Here is a 24,391-nt window from a genome sequence, read left to right on the forward strand (position 1 = left end):
GGACACAGAAGCACGCCAGTTCTTCTCAGGCGGGATTAATGCGGGAGCCCATAAACAAGGACATGACATTGAGGAATGCTCCTGCTGTTCCAACTGCTAAATCGGGGCCAGTCAGAAGCCAGGGCAGTGTTGTGTTGGCTTGGATTTCTAGTAACTTTCTTATGATTTATAAAAATGGATTTCCTCTAAAAGCTCGCAAACGGCAGCAGATGACGAATTAGGAAAGCAGTCGTGCCAGCTGGTGGGAAACGTTTTAAAGCTGTCTGCTGCATTGTGCCACCCATTTTCTGGAGGGCTGGTGGGAGGGATAGTGTCATCACCCCCTCCTGGTGAAGCTATACCTGCCTTGTGGGGATTTGCCTCATGAACAAGTCTGGTGGTAAGCAGGCTCACTGAAGAATTCCCGGCTCAGGGTTTTTTATGTGTAGAAGTGGTTTAAATTATTTGGCTCCCTTGACCAGATAACCCTAGAAGTACAGGGGTGCTTACTTGGCGGTCCACCTATCCCACAGCACGCTTTGGGGTCACCCCTCTGGGCGTCTGGTTAAGGGTATGGGGGAGTGTTCCTTGTGTTTCTCAGCAATGGAACTTTAGCTGGCTTGTTTCAACTTGCATGAGGGTTGATTAGGTAAATTATCATTGCTGCTGGGAGAGGCAGTCTAGCTGAAGCCTGACAGCCCTCAAGGTGGCTATAAATCCTTAATTGTTTTCCTCTCTTTCCCAAAGATGGGTTCTTAATGTAACACTGTGATCCATAGACTATTTGATAAATTGTACGTTCTTGATCTGTTTTACTACTCTGCAGTCCTGTTTCTTTAAAATTCTCAGACGACCCTTCCTTTAAAATGTAATTGGACCAAATTAAAAGGGAATACATTGGGTTTTTTTGTTGTTGTTAGTTAGTTCCTTGAATCATTCTGCAGTCTTGGACATGTTTGTAGTGAAGATATGGAATGTCAACTGGACTATTTAATTGTAGAAGATGGGAGTGGGAGAACTGTTATATTTGGTAGTCGTGGTAGAATATTACAGAGCATATCAGCAAATAGTCTCTTAAAGTAGTACTGCCTGTTTTCTTTCTATTTTTTTCATGACACCATCTATCCCTGTTTTGTGAAATAGTCAAACCTGTTTTTATTGTATATCTTTCAGAGCTTCAGTTTGGCAGATTTTTTTTTTTTTTTTTTTTAATGCTTGATGCTGTTTTTTATTTCATGAATGACTCAATTGACTAAATGTAGGCAGCTACTAAACTTGGCAGTTGTTGCCATCAGCATGCCCTTGGACAGGAAGTGTTCAGTATAGATATGACCAACCAGTTTCCAGGCTTAAAAATAAAGTGGGGGATTACTGGACAGAATAGGTCTTTGTCACTTATTGTAACATGTCTGATGAGTATCGAAGTTCAAAGCCAACGACTCTGCTTTCTCATTTTTTTCCAGGCCATCATTTCACCTGACCTTTTCTGTTATACAGATTGAAACTTATTTCAGGGTATTGGTGTTCTGTTGGTTTTTACACCTCTTTTATTTTCAGCTCCTTTAAAATCATCACACTCCTGAGGTAGGTAATAGGGAAATAATCTTCACCTGCCTATGAAGCAGCTTAAACTGAAAGCAGCAAGCATGTGGCTGGTCAGCTATATACATTACATTACTTGTCTTCTTGAATCTCAGGTGCACTCGAAGCAGCATTTTTTTCCCCAAAGGTATTTCCAATCAATTCAGTGATTCTTAGATTTCTTTGGTCAGTGATTCTTAGATCTCTTTGTGGTCCCCTTAGCAACTCAGGAAAAATCATACATATTATTCTGACAGATACCAAAAGGTTTTTTGGCATCTTGTTGCCTACAGACGTTGTTTCAGGACTTTAAAAGTAACTCATATTTTATTTTAGTTTTTGCTTTCTTCCTAAATAATGTAATTTCCCCTCCCTTAACTCAAAAAACAACAAAACTTTCCTTTCTTTCATAGGCCTATTCTAAGCAGCATTTTTTTTTTTTTTGGTCTTAAGGATTTAAGAAGTCTTATTGCCACATTTTGTGGAAATGCTGAATTAGACACAGCATTTACTAGATGAGAGTGTCTAACAAAAAAAAAGTTTTTCTTTCTGAATTCTAAACTGTACAAGGGCTAGTCTCTGAGCTTCTATTTGTTTTTCAAATAAGAAACTGCCAGGGAAAGATTATTTGCAAAATGCATGCAAATATTTTTACTTTGGGTTAGGGTAAAGTCAATAATGCTTTTTGGGGACATCTTTAGGTTCCCAACTAGGCTTCATTTGCCCAATTTAGAAGTAAATCATAAGTTTATAAAGAGTGAGGTTACGGTTATTGTACTTGGGCAGGACGTGGCTGTGACTCTGAAATACTTGTATCCTGAGCTTCTCATTGTTGTTTCTTCCTCTTTTTTCATGACCAAGGCAGGACAGAATAGCCCCTGCTATGCTTTGCATTGGAGCTTGATAAAAATCTGCCCTTTTGAAAATACAGGAATCCTGTGCCCCAAATACCTTATATCTGTTCTAGTAGGATGCTTTCAGGGAAATAAGTTTACAGGAGCCAAATTTCATTGTGTAAAATGATTCCCTGCTCTGAGATGTTAATTTCCTTCAGCTTTGTAGTGATGCAGACTGTTAGACCTGGAAGTGGCTGGTAAAGACTCTTCTAGTTTTTAATGATAATGGGTAGATTGTAGGCAAACAGCAATACTTGATAACCAGTGAAGCGTAAGGATAGGCATATGGTCCAGAGAGTAAACTATTTCACACAATTAAAACCTCTGCGGTTTTCATGAGATTCATGGATTATCCAGACATTGATACTTATTGTGCCTCTGGCCTCATCGGCTGGTTTTTAGGTACAGGAGGAGGCTGTTGTGCATAGCAGGTATTTGCACCATCCATAGTGCCAGTAGTCAGCTAAAACCACACTGGACTTGCATAATGTACTGTACATATGGGGCAACATTTAGGAAGGCCTGGGAGGACCTTCTTCTTGCTGGTTCCCTTTGAGCCTGTGTGGGTGATATTCAGTCTCCTACTCTGTGCTTTGAATGACAGTGTTGAGGTCTAAATTCTCAGGGAAGGTCCTTACCCAGACCAGGTCTGTCTAAGCTGATGGAGGGCTGTCATGGGGTAACTTCTTCCTCTTTTGAAAAGTGACAGGAACTGAAGAGAGTTGTCTTTCAGATTTGGGTCAGACACATTTGTTACCCTAAAACTTGTGGCACATCTGTGGCAGCAACGGAAGAGGGAGTGTTTTCAGCAACACTTGTGTTAGAAATGCCTGCTTTTTTTTTCCTTTTTCTTTTCTTTTTTTTTAATAGCTTTCTGTTTATTTTGCCACAAAAGCATCCCTCCATTTCAATTCATTGCAATTGTACATTTGTGGAGTTTTTCCTGGGTTCTAGTCACTGGAACGCAAATCAGCCTAGAGAAGTTTATTACTAGTTAAGTCTAATTTAAAATGAAAAGCAATTTTTAGAAGAAAGATTGGAGAAAAGAAAGATGTTACTTGACTGGGGGATAGAGAATCAATGTGTGAATCCAGACATAAAACTCTTTGAGCTGAGTAAAGGAGGCCTTTAAACCCTATTTAATGCTTTTAACAACTAAAATCCCTGCTTTCCTTTGTTAAGTCTGTACATAGAAGAGGAAAAACGGGCTTTATCAGAGACTTTGACAGTAAATTAAAGGCCTCAACCCTCTTTAACCATGTGCATACTTGCCTTGAAGTTCTATCACATAATGGGTGGTAAAGGCTAGCTGCTGGTCAAAATGGTCTGAATTGAAAACCTTGCTTCTAAGACCAGAAGGGCCCAAAGGGCAGACTCTTCCTAGGCTTGGGCCCAGAGACAGAGGAGTAGCTGTTACTAAGACCTCTACTGACCCAACACCAGGCTGCAGCCTGAGTTCCAAGCATTAACTCAGCAACCCCTAATGATTTAAAAAAATATAAAAGTGTTTCAGATTCTTTACCCTCCATCAGAATGCAGTGAGGCTTAAATCAGCTCAAGAAAAGATGACCCAATATCTGATCAGATAATACTTTAGTAGGTGCCATTAAAACCTTGGAGAGGTGGGAGATTATTAAGGCCTATATTTGCAACCTGGAATCTTAATCCAAGGATTCTGCAGCTTCCTTTTTTGCCATATGTGAGATTGCTCTATTTTGCGGTAATATATATTTAATGGAAGAAAAGTACTTTACGTCATAGATGCTAGACACTTGCTGTTAAATTCCCTTTTGATGTTAGCTAGAGTCTCTAAACATTTGTTTGAACATGGTTTCTAAATTTCGGTGAGGCAGTATGATATATGGTTTTATTTCATTCTGCAGGATGCAGTGAAAAAAGATTTTATTTTGATTCATTAACAAGGAGTATTTGGCAGAATTCATTTTGTATATGTGCTATAGAATGTGCCCTGCATTGGAATGTGGGTGGAGTTCTGGCATTTGTGTATTGTATGGTTCAGGGAAATAAAGGTACAGAGAAGCATTTGTTCATTGCTTATGTAAAGACTAACTGTACAGCTGACAGCTTAAAAATACTGTATAACATCACATTTCATGTCTAACAGTAGCATCTGTTTCCTTCATTCCAAGATCAACAAAAGGAGTTAAAGATGGATGCTGAAAATATGAGAGAAAAGACCCTTTTTGGCGAATCCATTAATTCCCTTCACCATCCTTTTCAAACCAAGGGTAGACTGGATGGCATAAATTGAAAAATGAACAGGACACTAGTTCAAGGGGAAACTGTTCACTTAGGGTAGATTTAATTTTCAGATTTAGAAACTGATTCAAATCACACATTCAAAAGACTTTATCTTCCCTAAGCATGTACTCTTTATAATATACATTGTCTCACATCATGGAGATAAATTCAGTATTCTTTTTCTAAGATAGTTTCTGCCTTTTGCAGCCATGAGAATATTAAAAATCGTATTAGGAAGAAAATTTCAATAAAGTAGGTTGTCTTTCTCCATAGAAATGATATTTTAATTGGGGGGTCTGTTATTTATCAAGAACTTAATATAAGATAATGGCTAGATATGATCAATAATATTTCCCAGGAACAAAGATAGGGCTATTAAGCTTGCTAATAATTTGAATCAGTAAAATTATATTCCTAGGCTTGTAAAATGGGCACCTGTACATCATGTATGCAAATTTTATAAGGGGCTCCAGCCTTTAAGAAAATTAATCCAGATATCATAAAAATATAAGTTGACCATCATAAATTGTATATTTAGTATTTTTTTAAAAAATTATGTTACCATGGCTTTTACCAGTTTATAGAGCTCTTTGTCCTGTGCCTTTACCTTGTTGACCCTGGTAGTGTGAACAGATTCTTCTTGGGCATGCACGACATCTGGAGCTGTTACAGAAGGCATTCAGCTCCTTCCTCCACCCCAGAAATAACGCCTGGAAACTGCACCCACCCCCACTTCCTGGACTGCTAGCTACACTTGTGTCCTTTTAGAACAAAAACTGCCCTAAATAGGATAGCTCTTACTTAGCACACTAGGAATAACTTCCTGATGATAATTGTATTCGATGCTCTACAATATCCCAAAATGTAAGAAAGAGCAAAGAGATACCTTTCACTGTATTGGGAACTTCATCTACTAAGACATTTTTTGGTTCATGTAGATGCTGCTTTGGGATTTTTAAAAGTCATTTTGAAACTCTTCTCACCAAGGATGTCAAGACAGGCATGTGACAGGAAAGTGACTAAGTGCCCGTAGCCATCAGCAAAGAAGGCATATGTAATGTGGAAGACCTGTTGCTGTCCTTGAGGAGTTTTCAGTGTAGAGGAGTTATCAGACATGCACATAAATAAGTACTTACAAGGAGAATGCTGCATTGGGGTTAGAGAGGTTTAAGAAGGGCTATCGTGGCTGAGATATCTGAGGCAAAACTATTGAGATGGATGGAATTGAGATGAGGCTTTGGAAGGGTGGGCATGTGGTTGTTTCCCAAAGTACATTGCTTGTGCCACTGGTTGTACAGTAAATGATTGTAGGAGGACCCAGGCATGGTGTATTCACCTTCAGTCACATCACCAGATTAGTCCCTTTTCAGTTTCCTTGGAATCCTTTGCATCATTTATGGGGAATGCTTGTGTCTGGGGCTACGTGACCTTCACCACCTTACTCACACCTACTCACCTCCTTTTGCACCACACAGGTAGATATGGGGCTGGCTCATGGCCTTTGGCAGGCAACAATATCTGGCTAGAAACTAATAGTGTTCATGTTTTCTTTTTCTTATTGTCTGGCTACGACAAGGGCTACTGCGAGGCAAATGTCTGGAATCAGTCCTGTCACAGGCTGTGCCAAATGTGGCATAATCCTGCCAACCACACCAATTTGTCTAGCTACAACAAGGGCTACTGCGAGGCTGAGGCTGATGTCTCGAATCGTGCTCACAGCGCCAATTGTCTAGCTCTTAATCCTGTTTGTGATGCCAATTGTAAAGCTAGACGACTATGCTAGTTGTCGCAGCTCTTTTACCTGCCGTTAATCCTGCACTGACTGGGCCAATGGTTGAGCTAGGGTTGAGTCTGGAGCTCCCAGACCCCTCAAGCCCATTCACAGACTGGGTCACAAACCCTTCACACGCCAGGCTGGGTCACCAGACCCCTTCACGCAGGTCTATAAGCTAGGTAACAGCCACACTGGCCTTCGAAACTTCAGGTCTGGAAAAAATATGGCCGTGCAGGGCGGGCACCCGAGGCAGTAAAAACCAGCCAAAGTGGCACCGCCTTGCAGGCACACGTACTCCACCCACACACACAATGTTTACAGAGCCACCCCTATCCAGCCCTGAGGCGAGAGGAGCCTGACCAAATTATTCATTTTCCTAACTCTTATGAATTAATTTTTACGATTAAAAACATTGTAATGATTTTTATGATTATGATACATTTAGGGGTAGTGCCAGTTTCCATTCCTATAGTGAATATGGTTTTCTTTTTAAGTAAATTTATTTTTTAATAAAAATATATCTTATAACCATAGGGAACTAAAATACAGATAGTAAGAAGAAAACAAGGCAAGTCATGATTGTGGCTCTCAGTGGACAGGGGTTTAGGATGTTGGTCGGGTAGATGTAGGACGGCTTTTCAGGGGAAGAGAGCAATTTCAGCAAAGATCCTGGGGTAGCAAACGCAAAACATTTTGAGAGAAAGGTGAATAAAGAAGTTGGCAGAAGCCCAGGGATCCTGTTGGAGAGTCAGAGGTAAGAAGCCTCCTCGCCCAGCTCAATTCCAGCCCAGAAAACAGAGGGCTGTGAGTTCTTTGAACCCCCCTTGAAGTCTCTCGCCCCAGGCCCTTGGTAAAGTGATTCCAAATCAATCAGGGGTGGCTCACTCCTATGCCCACAGGGGCCAGGAAATCACTCAAGTGCTGCAGTTGCCAGGGGGTAAAGTGGAGAGGACCTGTGTTTTCCCTCCTCCCACCTCAGTATTGCCAAAAGGTCAGATTTTTTCTGAGAAGCCAGAAATGTGAAAGCTGCCAACTTTTACATGCGTTTTTGGTTTTGTTTGTTTGTTTTCTAATTACAAAAACAAAAATTAAAACATTATGGGGTCATTTGGGGGGTGATGGAAACATTTTGGGATTAGATAGCAGTAATGGTTGCACAACATGGTGAATATAATAAAAACCACTGAATGGTAGACTTTAAAATTTTTACAATATTAATTTTATGTTATATGAATTTTATCTCAATTAAAAAAAGAAAAAAACACTATGGAGGCCCAGCCTAAAAATGCTACCAGCTAAAAGTTTGTAAGCTTTGTTTTAAATGGAGAAGTGGCTGTTTGCTACTTTTGATAATCCCAACCTAAAGCACCTTTCCACAGGGTCACACCGTGACCCTACGTTAACCTCTGGACTTCTGTTTGTTCTCCTGTGGTCTCCATGGCTTCTTCTATCTCTAAAAATAGGACTGATGATGGAAATGGTGAGAGTTGAATGGTGGCCTGACTTCTAAACAGTTAATGAGCAGGTGAAAAGCAAAGCCACAGAAGTGGGGGCTGCCAAAGTATTTTAGAGAAGAGGCTTATTGTGTTATTTGGTGATCAGTCGTAAAATTGATCGGTTGTGTAATGTTATTTGCCAAAGTTTATTTTACCAAGATATCTACCATTAAGGAAGTAATCCATCTTCAAGACAGCAAGTTAATATATTTAGGGAAACGTTTTTCAATTCTTACAACATAACGACTATAATGATATTTTTAGTTATTTTCTTTAACTGAAAAATTAGTTTAATATACCAAGCAAGTGTCATCAACATCAAAGGATTATAATTATTTTAACAAAACTATTTGTCTTTATGGGTTATTGGGGCTTTAGTGTTTTAAATTCTAAATATAATTTTAAGTTAGCCAATTTTAATAAGGAAAAATATAAAATTTACGATTTTGAATTATATCTTAATCTTCAACTTTTTCTTCCTTTCTTTTTATTGTAACAGTTGATTGTATGTATCTGTGGAGTACAGAGTTGAATATTATTAAACTTTTTCTTTCTTAAATTAGCAAAGAAAGGTAGAGTTTGTGCCTTTTAAAATTTCCAGTTTCTAATTAATCCCAAAGAATATGACTTTTTTATTTTAAAAAAGCAACATCTATACTAAAAACAGTATTATTTTATCATCTCTCCAGAATGTGGGTTATTCAGTAATTCTTACCACTTCTAAAGTTATCAACAGATGAATTTTGGATTTCTACCTTTGGTTATGAAGTTATCTATTTAGAATAAACTTTTCCCAAAGGATTATGTTGGAATATTCATTTCTTATTTAAGAGTGTTTGAAATATGCTACATAATTAATAACAACATAATTTATTTATAGCCTCTTATTTTGGTTGTGATTTATATAAAACCGTATTCACTTTCTACTCCTCCTGTCTTCCTGCCCCCCCCAACAACTTGGGGACTTAAAAAAAAAATCCAGCAGGTACATATTAAAGATTAATTGAGCATTTATTATAACAAGGAATAAGTTAATTTTACTTTCAGGGAAAATGGAAGCAAATAAATATGATATAAAGTCATTTCCAATAAGATTTAGAGACAGAACATTTCTGAATGGGATAGTCAATAAAGGCTTAATGGAAGTGTTATTTGGGAAGGACTAGGGGATTTCACTAGCTCAAGATGGCTCCTCCTTCACATCTCTGCTCAAATGTTGCCTTTTCAGAAAGGGCTCATGTTGGGAAAATAGAATAGTTTGGTCAGGGTCCCTCGCCTCAGGGCAGGTTGACGGTGGTGCAGCATTTGCTGTGAATAGGTTGTGTGTGGGTGGAGTTAGTGCGCCTGGCAGCGCCACCACCTTGGTTGGAGTTTACTGCCTAAGGTGCGTGTGCGGCTGTGCTTTCCAACCTAGGCTTCCAAGGACTTGTTTGCCGGTTACCTAGCTCATAGACCTGCATGTAAAGGGTCTGGTGACCCAGCCTGGCATGTGAGGGGTCTGGTGACCCAGCCTGGTGTGTGAAGGGTTTGTGACCCAGTCTGGAACGGGTCTGTGAGCTCCAGACCCAGCTCTAGCTCGGCAATTGGCCCAGTCGATGCAGGATTACCAGCAGGTAAAGGAGCCCGACTACTGGCGTGGTCATGTAGCTAGACAATTGGCATCACGAACAGGATTAGTAGCTCTGCAATTGGCGACGTGGACAGGATTCCGACATGTGCCGTAGCACCACACCTCACCTGACTACCCAGGATAAAATAACATAACGTGGGCATGTGCATGATGTGCACCCCCCACCTATTTTTCTTCTAGCCTCTACTTGACATTTTTATACATGTTTGTTTGTTTGTGCCTTGGTCTCCTTCTACTAGAATCTGTGCTTCTTGAGAGCAGGCACTTTGCCTGGCATACATTAGAAAGGTGCTTGATAAAAAATTGTTGAATGAAAGAGTGAGTGAGTGAATGAATGAATGACTGGAGAGAGGCTCTTTCTGCCATAAGTCTATTTGCTGTGTAGGGTTCCAAACTGGTATGGAGAATCCAAGCTCAACATCCTCCTAGGATCTTTATAAATTTGGCACATTTACCACCTCCCTGTGACCCAGTTGACACGTTCTATAGAAGTAAGGGGGAGATTTTGGTGCCCAAATTTATCTTCTTGAAGTCTGTGACTAAACAAGTGTTATGAAAACAAATCATTATCACTCTTCACCTTGCCGCCACTTCACCCTGCAGATCCTCCTTAGAAACTCACTGGCTGTATGTTTTTTGTGCTGAAACTATTTCTGAAATCCACAGGACCCACACGTGTCCTCTGGTTTCTGACATACAGGTAATTTAACTCCTGACTACCCGATAGGCGTTCCATAGGTTGGCTCAGAATTTATTTCTGTAGGGCAGGGGTCACCCACACAAATGCCTGCAGAACCCAGCAAGTGCACATAAATGCGTGAAGATGGCCAGGAGGGCCTGTGGAAATCTAGAAAAGGCAGTGTTCTTCTAAAGGAGGCAGCCACAATGTAGCTGAAGATCATTCTTATCATGTGGGAGTGTGAGCCCATTTTGATCAGATCTTATTATGGTTGTTCAATGAAAATCAGAAACACAGATTTTGAAGTTAAATTTCTTATATGGACTACTAATCCTAAGAACAATACAACATTGTACAGACCAAACAATGGGGTGTCTAGGCTACAACCTCTGCAAGGCATCCTGACCCAAATAAAACAGAGAGGGATGCCTGAGCATTAAACGGGGAGAGAAAAGGTTAGAAAGGGGTAAAAAACCACTTCACAGAGAACTTACGTGCCACACTGGTAGTACCCAGTGGTGCTGCTGCTGTAAACCTCTGGGTTTTTTTCAGTGTTTTATCCTAGAACTTCCGAACTTCATGGTGGCTCGATGTATGCAATGAGGTAGTTTACTTTAAGGCCCAGCAAATCCCATCTTGCCATTTGCTTAGGTTTAAGTGGCTCTGACCTCAGGACATTAACATGGCTATAAATGCTTGACTAACTCAACATTTTAATAGTTATTGGGGAAAGGCCGTGACAAGAATGTTGGGAGGTTGTGCCAAGATGCATATTTGAGAGATGCCCAAGCTGAGGCCAAGAGGTTACTGCTCCTAAAATACTCAAACAGATGGGTTTGGGATATTTGCATGGAAGATTCCAGAACATTTGCTGTAGGGATTGAGTTAACTAAATATGGTCACTTCTTCAAACAAAAGTAGCTAGTTATTCTGTATGTTTTGGCAAAGGACAGGGGAGAAAAGCAGCAGATAAAAGGAAGAAAATGTATTTCTTTCATATGGATTTCTCTTCTTTAAAACAAAGTATTTTACATCTCATATACAGGGTTATGTTTTTATCCATGGGGTACAAGTAAATTCATTTGTTAGTCTCTAGTAAGAGGGTACTTCTAAAAGTTCATGGAAAGATTTGTATTATCTTTTAATTCCATTCTTCCACCAACTTTTGGAAGGTACCCTCTTATAAGAAATTGAATTGATTTCCTGACACATCTTCATGAATTGCCGGAAGAGATGTTGATGGGTTCCCTGGAGGCAAATGAGAGCATTGGGGTGTAGTTCACTCCATGCTAGCTGGAGGGCATGTGGAGATGGTACCTTACTTGTAGAGGATCGTAAGCAATTAATATAATATAGGAACTTAACTCTCTCACACAGCAGAAAAGCAGGTTAGAAGATTTATTCTGGCCATTGGATTTGGAAAGGCTTCTTGGAAGAGGTGGCACTTTTCTAGGCAGGAATGGAGGGACAGGGTGCCAGTAGATACAAAACTTGTCTTTAGTTTTTTTAGATCTCTGTTGTTTAAGACCTGTGCTCCTTTTTGTATCAAGGAGTCACTTTATCAAGGGAACAGACAAGCTCTGAGAAGTGGGATTCTATAGCTGGCTGAGCAGCATTGTGGCATTTGATAGAAAATTCATAAGCAATGAATATTATCTTAATTTCATTTTTCCTGTAGAGTCTCAGCTTTGCCGCTAATTACACACCCTTAGATAAGCCACTTGACTTCTGAGCCTCAGTTCTCTTCTCTTAACCTGGCTCCCTCCACACTAGGCAATAACAGGACTAAACTAGAAATGCACAGGAAAGTGCTATATTGAAAATATTTTGCAAACTGTAGAGTGCTGCACAAATGTCAACTGTGATTTTACTGTCTGGTTATCTTTGTTATGTGGCCAGGAGCTGCCTGATGAGACCAGAAAAGAGGTATTGACCATTGATGCCAGTTTTGGGGCTGGTTCAGTACCTAAACTTCACTCTAGTGTGCTTGATTTTAAAATCTGTTACTGGTTTTCTAAGCACTGCATGAATATAAATATTCATCAGGATCCTGGGCCTCTGGCAGGATGGGAGAATTAGGGGGTGAGAAAGTGCAGAAAATCATGGAGCTGTTTAGAAGATTTTCCTTTACATTCTTGTGGAAGATTGGGTTATATCAACAGCAGAAAGTCTTTATATCCTTAAGAAAATATGTAAAGAAATCCAACTTAATTGAAAAGTCTTTAAGAATAAACTAGTGTGTCCTACCTAATTCAACATAATAAATAAGGAAGTGTTTGTTTAATTTAAAAAGAAAATGGATAGTTCACTAAAGTCAGTTTTGTGTAAATGATTGTATTTTTATTTAATTTTAAACTCATATGTAGCCTAGTGATAAGAGTTAGGCTCTTTTCAAATTTTGGATTAAAATATCATCTGGAACAGACTAACTTTTCTATTATCTTGGATACATTATCACAATTCTTTGAGGCTCTATTCTGAAAACATTTTCTCTGGATTCCATGCACAAGATGACATGTATATTTTTGTGAAAAAAATTTGAGAGGGAATTAAATCTGTTCATAGTCTACTCACGGCATGCCTTTGTGGCCAAAGTCTATGTCTTTGAAAATTTCAAGTACAGTGTTCTAGGAGTGCACCTCAGAGCAGGGGTCCTTGAACTGTACCATATATCAAAATTACATAGGGTGCTTCTTACAAATGCAGACTTGTAGACTGCAGTCCTGTAGATTCTGATTCAGTAGGTCTGGCAATTTCCTGGTCCTTGACAACAAGTTAGACGTAGTTTATGTTTAAATTTTTTCCTGAAACTTTGAACGATTCATGTCTTTGGGTTGATCTCCTCTCCCCTTACTCTTATTTCACAAGACTTGATTGCAAGACCTGTGGCATCCTATCTCAGCAGAACTTCAACAATATCTACCTTAAAAATAAGGATGGTAATATAATGACAATAATTGCTTACATAAATTGACTTAATTATTTTATATCTGGTGCTGTTCTAAGCACTTCATATGGATTGTTTTCATTTCATCCTTGTAAAAACCTTAGGTATCCCCATTTGCAGATGAGGAATAGAGAGGATGAGGAACTGAGGAATAGAGAGGTTAGGTAATTTGCTCCGGGGACATGGGCACTAGGTGGCAGAGCCAGGCTTCTGACCCAGACAGTCTGACTCTAGAGCCTGTGCTCGGAATCATATTGTCTGGCGTTGCATGGCTGCCTGTCTTGCCCTCCCCTATTTGCACGAGATAATCGTAAACATATTCCAGAGGAATACCAGGAACACTAGTCAATTTGTTAGCCAATTATTTTCAGTGACCTTATCCTACAAATTTGTTAATGGATCCTCTGTGAAATGAGTTGGAAGACGGGTAAACAAATTTAAAATGTTTCCTTACTTCATTAATCCTCAAAATCTTTAATATTATTAATGCATTTTTTGCAACTCCAAAGGCGTCCCCAGTATATACTGTTTTACAGACTTATTTAACTAGAAAGAATTGTTCTCCCCAGAAGACTCCTCTTAACTTCTTGAAGAACATGTTTTTAACATAGTTTGGACAAAAAGTTGGCTAATGCTCTTGTGGAGTTCCCAAGAAATTGCTCAGGTCCTAACTATGAGGATAAATCCTTACTTTTGTCCCTTTCTTATTTAGTCTTAAGTAGGATGACTAATTACATTTACCTGTGACAGTCACAGATCTCTTGTCATTGTGTAATTACCATTTAAAGGTATCCCATTTGGATGATAAACTGTACGATCCCTCTAATCATGATATTTACTTGCCTCCGTTGTTAAAGACCTGTCTTCCATTCTCACTACCTTCTCACCACTCACTGAAGGACACATTGTTAAATTTTGTGTGGGGGAACAAAGGTAATAGCCCATGCTCCTCCAGCATGTCGTCATTTTATGTCACAGTTATGCATGGAATTGTGGACATATATGTAGTTTATAGTCTCTCATCACTCAAAAGTTGTATTTCTTGAGAATTGCAAGCCTTAAAGACTTATTCACATTGCTCTGTATCTGTTCATGTATTTGCTTATCTATGCAGAGGAGAAAAAAACCCTGAAAGGATATAAAAAATGTAAGAACAGTTGTTGCCTCTTGGAAGCAAGGGTTGGGGTGGGAATTGTGCATGAGTGGCAGAGCTGAGAAAGACTTTCTGCTTTGTGCTCTAACTTTTGAACAATATATTATTTATTTTTTAGATTAAATTTTTTAATGTTTTAAAAACAGCTCAGGTTCTTCCCTGGAAACACAGCCTGTTTCAAGCCCAGCTGTGTTATCTCCCTTATAGTCTATTTCCTTCCCGCAGGGAGACCTGGTTTCCTTCTTTTCTTCTATCTCACTTTACTTAGCCAGCCATTACTAGGTCTTCCCATACTTTGAAGAGGAAACCACTTTTCTAAAGCTCATGTATTGTAATCTAATTGTTCAGAGAATAGCTTGGAGTTGGACATATCTGAGTACAAGTTCATCTTTGCCACTAAATGACTGTATGGCCTCTAAAAAGTAACTTAATTTCTCTGGGCCTCAGTTAATTTGTCTGTAAAATTGGCATAAAAATAATCTCCCTCTTAGAGTTGTTGTGAAACTTCAATAAGATAATGCAAGTTCTAACAGTTCAGTAGTAATGATTCAAAAATTGGTGGCTGGTATTAGTAGTAGTAGTATTGGTAGTATCATCATCATTATTGCTTAGGATGACTAATGGGTTTTTGTGGCTGTACATCTCTTGCTTTGATTTGGGGTAGCCACAAAATTCATTTCTAGTCTGTAACCTCTGTCTTAATATTTACAAAACTGACATTCTTTGGGGTCCTGCCATACCACTTCATATAAGAGAGTTCACCAAACTCTCTTCCAATCCTGGTATTAAACCAACCCAGAAGCAACAGGGATATTGTGTCAAGATTATGCCCTAAAGAAGGCAATCAAGGCATCACATGATTTCTGGGGCAAATTGATGGAAAAAGAGCAAAGATAGGTCTAATACGAAGTTAGAGGAGTTGAAACTCAGGAAATGACATTTTCAAAATCATCACAAAACTAAGCCACAGGAATAAAGGGCACACAATTGAACCCAATATCATGATGAAGAGATTCTAGAATTAAAGCAACGAAAACAGCCTGAGATCACACAGGGAAAGGCTTCACAGTATTTTCTTCAGTGCATAATTTTTCTTTTCCATAAATTTGGCAAATAGGGGGTATAAGGAGAAGTAAGAAAGAGCACAGATACTGGGTTTGAATCTCTGCTCCTCTATTTTAAGTATTAATTATGGTAGAAAAATCTCATTTCAAGATATTAAATAAAGTAGCAAAACTTGGTGTTCATTTGTGGTCTGTCATGAGCCTAGCACACTGATTGCTGGGTGTTTTCAAATTTGTAACTCATTAAATCTCATTTAAGCCACACCAAATTGAAATGACAGCCCACTTAGCAGATGAGAAAACTGAGTTTCAGAGAAATTAAATTGCACCTAAGTTTACAACCCAGGACTTTTTACTTTGAGCCTTTTGTTTCCATCCATGCTGTTCTTCTAGGGCTTCTTGCCCTACCTTTGAGTCTCTGGTTCTCTGGGAGGCTTCAGAAACTCTGCGTGAGAATACTTTAACTCTCCAGAGTGATTTTGTCAGCCCCTGTGGCTTTCACTGTGGGTTTTCACTTTGGCTTTATTTTTGGCCCATTTCCTTTGCATCTTGCCCCTGTTGCACAGCTTTGCATGGGTGTTGACGCTGTTTCTCTTCCTGTCTTTTCGTGGTCGTCTTCAGTTCTGTTCTCGATGGGCCAGTTTTCTCTAGGCAGAATACCCTTTCATTACCTCTCAGAGTCCTTGTAGTACTGAATCTATTGCCAACAAGAGATCCAACACCTTAAAAAAAGAGAAATTCCCTTCTAAAGAAAATTTTAATGATATATTTTTTAATGTCATCATGGAAAAGGAAATATATCTCCTCATTAACTAAACTATGTGAAGTCTCTATTTTCACACAGCCATCTGGCATTTTGCATTTCTCAGTTCCACAATACTTCCAGAAGGATTTGATTAATTTTGACCAAAAGTGATCCAGCAGTAAAGTTTATCAGAATATATTTGAAGTTTAATTTGTTGTGTTCTTTAAACCTATGGAGAAGGCTGTTCTGTGGCAGGCGTTATGTGAGACACTTCTACATGTTCCATGTCCATTTATCTCTGGAAAAACTCCCAGAGGTGGGGATCATTATACTCACCTTATAGATGAGGAAACTGAGTCTCAGTGATATGCCTGAGCAGTATGGCAGTTTGTGAACCATTAGCTACAGAGTATTTGGACTTTTATTATTACACTCTGCTTTTCCAGGACCCTGGTAGAATAAGTTGCTTCAGTAAAAGAACAGTAATGCACTGAAGGTTCACACTGCAGTCTTTTCACTTTAAATGTTTTGATGAAAAAAATTCTAATATGTGTTAAAGGGTATGTTTTTCAAGAAGATAAACTCATGACTCTCATATAAATACAAATTGGAAGAATCAAAGATTTTACCTAATTCACTAATTAACAAGGGAAGGCAGTAAGGTCTTAGAATGGAATCCAAGGAGAATCCTAAGAGCAACACATAGGCAAACAAGAAAATTAGGAATCAATTGTAGCTCCACTGGACAAATTTTATTTGTATCTCCATGGACAAGAGCCATGTGTAATACTATCGGTTTTCTATAATTTACAGAGTTGTAAAATAGCTAAGTGAAGGACTATAAAAGGACCTGGAAGGGTATGTTAGACAATTCCTAGAACTCCATTGAAAAGGCACCCAGTGTTTGGGAATGGGAGGCATTTCAAAGTCACCAATTTCTCTGATGTATGTCTTCTTTACTATGTTGCCTTTTTAAATGAGCATGTGTTTTTCTGGAGTTGGTATAAAACACACAGAGTGAATGCCTTAGCTTGTCACTGTGATGGTGCGTATCACTGGTTATTAACCACTTGGTGTCAGGAAAATGCGTACACACCGAAATGTGCATTCAGTGTCAGGTTAAGGACCCTAGATGTATTGATTCTCCCAAGACTGTGTTCTCCTGTGTGACAGCCTCCATCTGCGTGACATAGGCCAATTTTGGGGTTAAGGTGCCCTGTACTTGTCTTCTCTCTAGATGATAAGATTGCCTCCAGCTTTCTGTCTCTTCCAGGGGCAGCCCCCTTACAGTCCATATCTCTGCTGCTTCTGCTAGCTGCAGCCCTCTCTCCTCCATTGCACTTTCCCTTTCTTTTTTCCTTTTTGTTTGTTTCTTCTCTATCCTATTGAATTTTCTACTTTGGGATTATGAATATGGAGGCTGGTGTCACAGATGCATTACCAGCCATTCAAAATGTTCCTTGCTTTTCCCCTGGAGTACTGCCAAATCTGAATGTAGGGAGGTCAATTCTTAGCCTGCTGACTTCTTGTGACAATGTCTGTGGTTGGTTCTGGCCACTTTCTTATCACCAAAGCTGAGTTTTTACTAAGCCCCATTTAGATTTGGAATTATTCAGACGCAAGAAAGCTAATGTTTTGTATATTTGTTTAAAGAATTTTTATTAACAGGCAACAGCCAGACATGCTCTCCAAATCATTTTCTTTTCCACCTTTCCTAATATTGGGCACCCTGGATCAAATTTTAACTAGGCAAGAATTTGAAATGGTATGTGCATCTGTAGTCACTGTTTAAAAGTACCAAGAGCAACAAATTTGGTGGGTGAAAAAATTATGTATTTGCTGGTGAGGTTGTAAAGAAAGTGACTTGAGTACTTTATTCTTAGTGGGAGAAATTATGTTACAGGGCTTTTTTAATTTTCAGAAAACTTTTCCGTTAATTTATATTATTGAAAGGTTTTTTGTTTTTTGTTTTCTCTTAGCATATTTCTTCCTGCATACAGGGTCAGTAAATTTTTACCATCAATATTTATTTCCAACTTTGTAATTGTTGATGCTAAAATCAGGATTCCCTAAATATCAGTTTACTTTTCAGCAAACATTGCTGAAATGGGCTATTTGAGTCAAGAAATGAAATATAGACAGAGAGGGAGGGAAGTCAGATAAGTGGGTATAAAATAACATTTATACTTTATTTCCATAAAAATATCTCTAATTGCTTTAACAGTGTTAATTCTTTGTATGTTTTTGAAATACAGCATTGTTTTTCATCAGTCAACAATTCACATGTTTATTTCAAAACACAGGTGAATTCACCTTAATGGATAAAACATTGAATCAATACTTTCAGCACTTTCTCCTTGTGGAACATCTCCTGTGCACATCTTAGTAGCTTCCCAGGGCATGCATTTGATCCATCCCTCTGTCACATGTTTAAATATAGAGCCTGAAGTAGAGATGGGCCTGTGGTTTAGTCTTCCACAGCAGCTCAAGTCAGAACCATTGCACCTTGCTTTTGCTCTAAATATTTATATTATTGTCCTCAGATGTTTTCCCACTGTGCATAACAAATCTTTCCTCTTTAAAAGAACTGATTGATGACAGTAAGGGAAACTACACTCTGGAGTGCACTTAAAGGCAAGGAAACCACATATTTATCTAGATAAAACAAATACCTCTTTCTCTAGCTTTTAAAACAAACAAACAAAAACAGCCACATATATATTTAAAACTTTCATGTTGCATGCCAACATGTTTTCATAGAAAAGCATTTAAGCATACTGAAAAGGTGGGGAAATTGACTTCTGCTTCTTTACCAGACATCTTTCTAGGCCCAGGGGATGACACAATGAATGAGACCTATGGAGTCGCTGTTCTCAGAGACCTTAGATCCTAGTAGAGAGAAGCAGACAATAAAAATTTTCTTTCAGGAACAAGGAGTTGCGATAGTTAGCAGACAACTTAAGTGGAGCATCACTTTCTAATTACATTTTTTAGAACTCTGGCTGCTATGTGAAAAGAGATTGGAAAGTGGCTTGGACTAAGCTGAACGATTCCCCTGTCTCTAACTTGAGCAAATGGCTGGAAGGGATGCTATTAATTGATGTAATAAAGAGTGGAGGAGGAGCACTTAGCGGGGGCAGGAGAGAATCAAGGGTTCAGTTTTGGACATGGCACATCTGAAATGCCTGCAAAATAGCCAAGGAAAAGAAAAATCTTGAATACATTTGCAAAATGAGTCTGGAAAAGAGGTCCGGGCTGAATTTTAACTGTGGAAGTCATTGGCACGTGGGTGGTATCTGAAGCCATGGGAGTGGATGAGTTCACACAGGGGTGAGGATAGACTGAAGGAGAAAATCTTGGTCCAGGACTAGCTCTGAGATACACCAGACCTTTAAGAGATCTGGTAGAGGATGTGGAACTGACAAATGAGCCTGAACAGGAATGGCTAAGGGCAGTTAATTTGCAAGGGGAAAAAAATGTATTTCATGATCACAGACCACACATCCCTGGCCAGCAACTCTCAGCCACAACCCCCAGTTGGCTCTGAAAGAAGCCCTCTCTGATGCTGAAAAAATAAATCTATTGCATGCATGTCTTCCCAGTAGGGGAGGCGAAAAGAGCTTCTTCCTCATTTAAAAAGATAACTGCACTGGAATAATCCAAAGAATGAGGTGAAGTGTGACGCAGCTGCTGTGTTTCAAGATCAGGATTCAAAATTCCTCTAGGACGCATGTGAGAGCCTCAGAGATCAACTTCTCTGTCCTGGTTCAGATTTGGTTACCACTAAATGGTGAATAATCTTGCTTAGTCGGCAGGAGATTTGCCTTTTACACTCTCTCTTGAGAGGAGGTAAAGTGCTGCACCGTAGTGTTTGTTTTCTCTTTATGTTTGAAATTAAATAGGACATTGAGATTTAATAAGAAGAGGCATAAACTTGCAAGTCCAGCCTCGCATAAAAGAGCACAGAGGAATCTTATGAACACCTCTCCCTCCTGTTTCAGGATTTCACAACATAAAGTATGTCCATCTTACAGACATTTCATAAATCGCAGGTGAGATGTTTGTAGCTTGTGCCATATTCTAAAAGATTAAAGACAGAATAATCTTTCAACTTTATATAAAATAAATTGCTGAAATCCTAGTTATTTGCTGTGTATCTGAAAATGGTGGGGTATCCTTTCCTGTATAAATCAAGTTTATTTTATTTGTTCAGGTTTGTATCAGGAGTTCTGAGATGAAAGATGGTCCCTGGTCTTAATATGGTAATATTAACTACATGTGTGCCGTTTCTTTTGCTATAAATTCTTTAGTGTGAATTCATCTTCACACTCTTTTGCAAATCATTGAAGAATAACAATAGAAATGGACTACTGCTTAAATGATGAAAACATTAGGAAAAAACTTGAAAACCTTCGACATACAGTTGGCTATTTCTTACATTTTCACTTTCCTTTTCTTTCTCAAAATGTATTTCAGTTCATGTTTCAGAAGTTTAAATATCGACATTTGCGAAGGCACCATTTCTAGTTCTTTTGAGACATTCTTTCAGTGGATTTATGGCACTGTATATTTATGAATGACAGTCTAGTCGCTAGGAACCAGTCTGCAACTGTTTGTGCTATATACTGTGAGCTACTTTGGTCCAAATTTCAAATCTAATTTGGCATCTCTTTGCATCAATTTCAAATCTAACATGGCAGTTCCTCACTGAGTGAGGTAGTGACTCTTCTTTTTTTGTGTGTGTGTGGCTGGCTGGTTCAGGAGGGATCTGAACCCATGACCTTGGTATTGTAAGGCTGTACCCTAATCAACTGAGGTAACTGGCCAACCCAAAGGAGGGACTCTTCTTATATGTTCTCCCAGCATGTATTTGGGAATAGCTGCCTTTTTGCTTCCTAGTGATGTCAGTCTGTCCAAATTAGAAATAATTTTATATTGTGGATGCCCTGACTCCTTCCTATGTATCTATATTTTTAAGCTTTTTATCTTTCATTACCAGATGGCTGCTTTCCAACACCCAGGCCTAGGCATATACATTGGCATATAAAGTGAAAACAGCTGCTCCTGGACCCAAAGGTAGAGCGGACACCCAGAGAACTGCAGTTCTGAGGCTGAGGGAGAAGAGGGAGACAGAACAGTCATAGAGGCACAGCTTTCCGATTGTGACATGCACAGAGTGGGAGAAGTTGTATAGAGAAAAACTAAACTGCGTTTAGGGAATGAATATTTACAGAGCACTTTCACTAACTGGCTCTAAGCTAGGAGCATTGCATATAGTGTCATTAATATTTAATACATATAACCATTTTGTGTATCTTAAACATCTGTCAAATTAAAAGTTAATGGTAATTCTAAAAGTAAACTCTAAGCAACAGTTTTTTCAAAGTATGTTTTTCATGTCGCATGTTTCATTAGCTCATGAAGTATGGTCGTTTCTGCAAAATGTATAAAAATTTAAAGGGAAAAATGGCCATTCATCAGAAATAACAAGTGTCAGTGAGCTCTCCAGGGAGTATTTCTTTCTAACACTCAATTTCTGGGAGTGGAAAGTCAAGGTGATCAGGACAGCCAAATTGGTGCGTGCTGTCCAATATCTTGGGAAATTTGACTTTTGGCTTCCATGAATTTGCCATTATACTCAATATTATGGCTTTGCCATTTGTCCCTTTTGCATTTAAATAGGTTTCTTTAAATTGCTACTGGTTGCTGTTGCCCAGAGGACAAATGTAGAGATGATTTTATATTTTCAGTGTATTTTGTATAAAGTTAAACTATGGAAAAATTGCATAAAAACTGAAAATGAGGGGGAGAAAACCCTAATATCTGGGGGGTTTTTTGTTTGTTTGTTTTGCTTCTTGCTGGTATTTACTGATCTTTTATTCTTTTTCCCCTTCCTTTTTTTTAGTGGCCACAGATGTCTTTAATTCCAAAAACCTGGCCGTTCAGGCACAAAAGAAAATCTTGGGTAAAATGGCATCCAAATCCATTGCTACCACCTTAATTGATGACACGAGCAGCGAGGTGCTGGATGAGCTCTACAGAGTGACCAAGGAGTACACCCAAAACAAGAAGGAGGCAGAGAAAATCATCAAAAACCTCATCAAAACGGTCATCAAGCTTGCCATTCTTTACCGGAATAATCAGTTTAACCAAGATGAGCTAGCCCTGATGGAGAAATTTAAGAAGAAAGTTCATCAACTTGCTATGACGGTGGTCAGTTTCCATCAGGTGGATTACACCTTTGACCGGAATGTGTTATCCAGGCTGTTAAATGAATGCAGAGAGATGCTTCACCAAATCATTCAGCGTCACCTCACCGCCAAGTCACATGGACGGGTTAATAATGTCTTTGATCATTTTTCAGATTGTGAATTTTTGGCTGCCTTGTATAATCCCTTTGGAAATTTTAAACCCCACTTACAAAAACTTTGTGATGGTATCAACAAAATGCTGGATGAAGGGAACATATGAGCATGTGAATTAAGATTGTGACTGATCATGATTTATTTGAAGACAGAGCACTGCTGATTTATGAAGGAAAAATGATTTTTTAAAAAATAATTACACATATTTCAGAAAGACTTTGCCTGATTCATTTGTCAGACATTTATGATAGTGCTTTTATGAGGCTTGTTTTATTTGAAGAAAAACATGTTGCCAAAAATTCTGGTTAAAGGTTTCCTATAGGGGTGACAGATCATGGGAAAGATATATGGTTGAGTAATTCCAGTGGAGAGTCATACAAAGGAAAATACACACGGCCCCAAATCTTTAGACCTTTTTTTTAGGGCAGTCGTGTTGGCAGCACATTGGATATTTCTAACGTGTACAAAGCTATGTTTTTTGGTTCACTTTTATTCCTTACTTGTGTATATGTAGCTCTTTTAAAAAGCCAGGAACTTTCTCTTGCTGTCACTGCTCCTTTTGAGACAATTCCATTTTTAAGTCTACCTTGATTTCTTTTGTTAAAGATTGTGTCATTGACATTCAAGAATTAAGCCTGAGGCAGTCAAATTGAACCCTCAGAAAAATAGAAAACTGCTTATCTGAAATCAGTACTGTGGAAATGAACCATATTAGACATTACAAATAATGTCAATATAAGATTATGCTTCTGGAATTGAGTCCTGCTTTTTAGTATCAGTGGTGATACTTAAATTTCCAAAAATGTAATGACATGTCATTGCCTCCTTGATTAGGGCTTCACTTTCATGTTATCTTGAAAATGTGCTTTTGAAATCCCTATTTCACATGTAAGAGTCAAAGAGAACATCTAGATTGGTTTTGATATCTGGACAATGAAAAGTAAGCAGCATTAAGAAAGATAAAACTGGGCCGGCCCCCATGGCGCACGCGGGAGAGTGCGGCGCTGGGAGCGCAGCGATGCTCCCGCCGCGGGTTCAGATCCTATATAGGAATGGCCGGTGCACTCACTGGCTGAGTGCCGGTCATGAAAAACACACAAAAAAAAAAAAAAGAAAGATAAAACAATCTTCATTTTAGGGATGAACCTATCAGAATAATTTAGGGGGATGACGGGCAAAAGTTAACATGAGCATGAAAATAAATGCATTTCAATGTTTAAGAAGGTTTGATAAATAAAGAATGTCACTTTTTTATTTAACTGATAAGGTTTTTGTTATTTGCTGTTTTGAGTAAACCAAAGAATATTTGCATTACAAGTAGTTTGTGTGTTGTTTCTAAATAATTTTATGGAATAATTTTATGTATGAATGATAAAGTAGGCATTTGCTTATTTTGTAAAAAAGAGAAATGGAAACCTGCTTGCCAACTCTGTCATCTAGGAAATAATAGACCCAGCTACTAGCACTAAATATTTGCATTGTCACTATGTCTATGATTTAGTGTACACTCTTGCCTTGAATTTGCCTGCCTCTCTGAATATCGACATTAAAATAATGGTTCACCAGGCGCAAGGTCTAACAACTACAAACTCCAGAGTTGAGATCTCCTTTAACCTGTTACAGCCTAGAGGAGGTGGTCAGTTTCTTTTGGACCCTCACTTCCTTGGCTGAAACAAGCAGCAAAGGCAAAGCGTACTGTTTGATACTAAATCCTGACACTAAGATTTGAACTGAAAGTACGATTCTCACGTCCTAGAGCCAGTCGGTGATCATTGCATGTTACAACAGTAGCACAGTGACTGCAGAAATGACCCTTCTAG

The 24,391-nt window shown here is 38.8% G+C and overlaps 1 protein-coding gene across 2 annotated transcripts; it reads left to right on the top strand.

Annotated features, from left to right (window-relative positions):
- The first annotated feature begins 171 nt into the window (after nt 1–171).
- Nucleotides 172–23,812, top strand: TNFAIP8 (TNF alpha induced protein 8). Of its 2 annotated transcripts, none has more exons than XM_063087131.1 (2): nt 172–241; nt 22,112–23,812. In XM_063087131.1, the coding sequence occupies exon 2, from the start codon at nt 22,177–22,179 to the stop codon at nt 22,675–22,677; it is 501 nt and encodes a 166-aa protein (XP_062943201.1). In that variant the 5' UTR covers nt 172–241; nt 22,112–22,176; the 3' UTR covers nt 22,678–23,812. The 2 variants fall into 2 exon arrangements, with proteins under 2 accessions (XP_062943201.1, XP_062943200.1); XM_063087130.1 differs by lacking the exon at nt 172–241 and adding an exon at nt 298–379.
- Nucleotides 23,813–24,391: the final 579 nt, after the last annotated feature.

The sequence above is a fragment of the Cynocephalus volans genome, chromosome 2 (genome assembly GCF_027409185.1).
Source record: "Cynocephalus volans isolate mCynVol1 chromosome 2, mCynVol1.pri, whole genome shotgun sequence".
NCBI classification, from domain to species: Eukaryota; Metazoa; Chordata; class Mammalia; order Dermoptera; family Cynocephalidae; genus Cynocephalus; species Cynocephalus volans.